General features: G+C 29.9%; 1 protein-coding gene across 2 annotated transcripts in view; it reads left to right on the plus strand.

Annotated features, from left to right (window-relative positions):
• Positions 1–2716, plus strand: part of LOC112499687 — a 10938-nt gene extending 8222 nt beyond the window's left edge. For both annotated transcript variants that reach the window (XM_025103012.1, XM_025103013.1), the window contains 2 exons: positions 950–1041; positions 2475–2716. In XM_025103012.1, coding sequence (XP_024958780.1) covers positions 950–1041; positions 2475–2589 — 207 coding nt within the window. In that variant the 3' untranslated portion in view covers positions 2590–2716. The remainder of the gene's footprint in view (positions 1–949; positions 1042–2474) is intronic.
• The last annotated feature ends 1697 nt before the right edge of the window (positions 2717–4413 follow it).

Genomic DNA, 4413 nt, shown 5'->3' on the forward strand with positions numbered 1-4413 from the left:
TATATATATATATATATATATATATATATAGAAACCTACTCACATAAGAAGGTTAAATATCTTAAGAAGGTAAGAAGGGAAGGTTCATATGTGAATTATTGAAAAAATCCCGAAAAAGTCTATTTGAAGATGTGTATGTGAACCGACGTTACAAATTATTCAAATGGGTTCACATATGCATCTTCAAATGGATTTTTTCAATGATTCACATATGAACTTTTCCTTAACCTTCTTTCTTACCTTCTCACGATATTTAGCTTTTCTTATTTGCACCTCCCACTATATATATATGTATATGTATTTCCTAGAGTCAAATTGGTCTTCATCTATGTTCTAGGGAGTTTATGTTCTTTGAAAGAGGGGAGACGGTTGGTTACTAGAACCAAATGTGTGTAGCTCAAGTCAAATGGATAATTAGAAGAAGACTACGTTTTGTCGACCACATAAGAAAACACATTGCATGATTAACAGTCATAGGGCCGTTTACCAAACGCTTACCGGGTAAGTGCTTATCGGCAAGAGTCACCACCCTTGCTTACCTTATTGGGTAACATTTTCAGCCATTAAAATGGATTGTTGGTAAGATTCTTTTACCCAAAAAGTGCTTTCTAGGTAAAAGTCTTCTCTGTGGTTTCTTTTTCCTGTTTTAATAATACGGCCTTTCGGGAAAAAGAGACTCGGTTCATGCTATACCTCTTACTGGGTAAGATTATCGGTCTTTGTCATGCTCATCCTGTAAGCTTTTGGTAAACGGCCCCGTAGTCCATACAAAAAGATGGATATTCCTTGCATTATGTCGATGCATAATGTATGTCCATAATCACATAACATAAGCAACCAAAGACTAATGCACCCCTACCCACTAATTTCCTCAACACACATATCAACATCATGTCTTACTTTTTACATTTTCAATGTATGATTTGACCTGACATTGGTTTTTTCATAGGGGGAGAATCTAGTAACAGCAATGTTGACGGGACCTGGCATCGTCTTTATTCAGAGCATGCCCTTCCCTCGGCTTTCTCAACGCATCGCTAGGTAACTCCTTTCACCTACAATCATCTATTACATTCAAATCTAATTCACATAGGCATTGTTCTTTCAAAATCCTCACAATCTCACATGCCTTTTGCTCTCTAGTTTTTTTTTTTTCAAAATCCTCGCAACATTCAGATATCATTTTTGACCAATCTAGTCTTTACAAAACTTTTTTGGCCCTTGGGATAGATGAAATGTCAGCATACACGACAACAAAAATTGGGTTTATAGGACGCCAAAAATGTCTAAGCATTCTAATAGACTGCTTCATAAGACAGTTTATAGGACTAAACAATAAAGTATCCTATCTAAAGGTGTTGTAGAAGTTTATAGAACGTTTTTTGGGCGTGTAACAAGTTTTTTACGACATTTTTATTAAAAAAACATCGTATTATCTATTTTGTAAGCCATTGTTTGAAAATGTGTCTTATAAAAACAAGTGTCCTATAAAAAGATGTGTTCATAGGACACTTTTAATAAAATAGCTAATACGACACTTTGTATTAAAGGCATTCTAAACAATTGTTAAGACACCCAAAAGTAAACTATACACTTATTACAACTTAGATAAGATGTTTTATTGTTTGGTCCTAGAAACTTAAGTCATATAAAATGGTCTATTGTAACACATATGAATTGTTGGTGTCCTATTAGAGCATCTCCAACAGATTCTCCAAAATTTATATTTTTGCTCCGACAAATTCCCCAAAACCTTCTCCAAAATGGAGAAAGCATGAGAGAGGGGATGGTTACCGCTTTAATGGGCGAACAACCAAAGGGTTGGAACATACTAAAAATTCTCCAAATGAGAACTCTCCAAAAACGATTATTATAAGGGAAAATTATTTTTTATTCTTTTTACCAATGAGAATGCTTGGAATGAAATGTTTAAGAGAGAAGAATAATATTTTATAAATTGCATTGAATATTGTAATAATATAATTAATAGTGTAATCTCCAAAGTAGAGAATTTGTTCGAGATCAAGGTAATCTTTTTGGAGATTTTTGACCTTTTACTTCTCCATTTTGGAGAATCTGTTGAAGATGCCTTAAACCCAATTTTGTTGTACTGATACATTGTATCCCTTCCAGATCCTGCTTTCGAGTATACCTATACTGGGTAAGTTTGGTTTGGTTTGGTTTACAATCATTGTTCTTGCAATCAATCATCTTATATATAGGCAAACACGAACAAGTGTAAACCTAAATATATCGCCATATTTCTCTCGGTAACTACCTACCAAACTAAACCAAACCTACCCAGTAACAAAAGTAGGGTCTTGAGGTAGAATATACGCATACTCTGCCTCTACAGTCTAACCCCAAAGGGTATAGACCAAAGTTCGTTTACGTTTATAAAACAACAAACATAAAAAAACAAACAAACAAGTAGACTACAAGTGAGAGTGTGTGCATTTTTGTTGTGTTTGCAGGGCAGTGACATCACCAAACATGAGAGACAATCCAAAGTTGTTCATGCAGATAGCAATTTTCTTCTTTCTTGCTTATGTTGTGGTTGTTTCATCTTTCATCTTAACAGACATATGATTTTTGTTTTTAGTTTTCTTGTAAAGATTTAGAAATTTGGGTTCAAGACAAACCCAAATGAGTGTGTAAAGATTATAACCATTTTTTGGTGGAATTTTTATTGCTGAGCGTATTGTATAAATCAAATCAAACGTAGTCCAGTATAGTTTATATACAGCATATGGTGATATAGTATAAATATGGACATGTAGATAGACCCTGTTTCTCTTATGATGAATGAAGGCGTTTACGTGAAAATCTATGAACAGGAAATTAAACTTGTAAATGAAACAGATACGAGAAGTATCCGATGAGTGTGTCCAAACCGACATTTATTGATATCTATTTGAATGATCGACAAAAAACAAGTTTGATCATCATGTTATAAATTTTTACTGATGTTAAATTGGTCAATACTTGACGATAATTTATCATGTTTTTCTTTCTAGTTTGTTGAGCTCTCGAGACTTTAATATTTGTATTACTTTTCTAGTTTGTTTGAGCTCTCGAGGCTTTATATATATATATATATTTTTCTTCATAGAGAATCTATTGAATATACTCTAATAGGCTATAGGAGATCAACAAATAACCAAAAAGGGATGATGCTATATGCATCTCCATTTATATCATAATCAAATCAAATCATGAATTTAAAATATAAAAATATGTGTTAGGGTTGTTTGTTTATCTCTTAGTAGCTTTATTAAGAGGCAACATCTGAATCGTTAAAATGTGAATCTTGTTTGACAAAAAAAAAAGTATTGTCTCTTAATGTTCTAAAATTCTCTGAATTATTTTGTATCTTGATCCTCCCTTAATCATTCAACGTTCAAATTTCATTGTAAACAATTACCAAAGAATTATATTTCGTTTTTGCACTATATCATGAGAGCCTCTTAATATACCGTATCAAACCATTCAACAATTGCAAACATCCCTTATTATTAACTAGAAGGGTACTCGCGCAATACAGCGAGATACATTGTGATTTTAATATTTCATTTTATTCTTTATTTCAGTCAATGTTATTATATGGTCTTATGTGATTTTGAAAAAAACGATGATGTTTTTATTTTTGAATAAAATATAAATTTAAAAATATCATAAAAATTTGACAAAAATATATCGATATTAGTATCAAATTAACTATTTAAAATTCTTATTTTTTGTGTAATTTTCTAATTCAATTTTTTATATTATAATTTCAATTTAGGTTCAATAACGAAGTAATTTATATTTGATTTAATAATATAATTTTTGTATAAAAATAATAATTAATTAATTTGTTAGCACTCGATAATTATCTTAATTATATTTTAGATTTTTTATATTTTTAAATGAGATGTTTATTCTCTATTTGATTATATTTATTCGCAGTTAGTTACACGACTTCAAACATAGAGTTTTAATAAGTTGTATTTATGCATAAGTTACTTGTAGTCTTGAATTTTAAGTAATATACATCAATATACAATACTTTATGTATACAAAATTATTTTTAAGAGTTTTTAACAAATGTTTTATAATACAGTATAGATATGTATAAGAAAAAATTAATAAATAAATAAATTTAATTTTAAAAAAATGGTTCTTTGTTTCGTTATTGGGGTTGGCGGACTACGAATTGTCAAAAGAAGGTCAACAAGCAACTAAGAAAAAAAGGTCATGAGCAAAACGCGTTTCTATATTTTGTATTTAATTTTGTTGTAAATTGTTTATAAGTAATTAAAATTGTAATAATATTTTGATTAATTTATATAATTTATCAAATTATAATAAAATAATTATTTTTTATAACAAAATATATCATTAGAAATTATTTGTCAAAACAATTACAATGAC

This window comes from Cynara cardunculus (genome assembly GCF_001531365.2).
Source record: "Cynara cardunculus var. scolymus isolate 2C chromosome LG 16, CcrdV1, whole genome shotgun sequence".
NCBI lineage: Eukaryota > Viridiplantae > Streptophyta > Magnoliopsida > Asterales > Asteraceae > Cynara > Cynara cardunculus.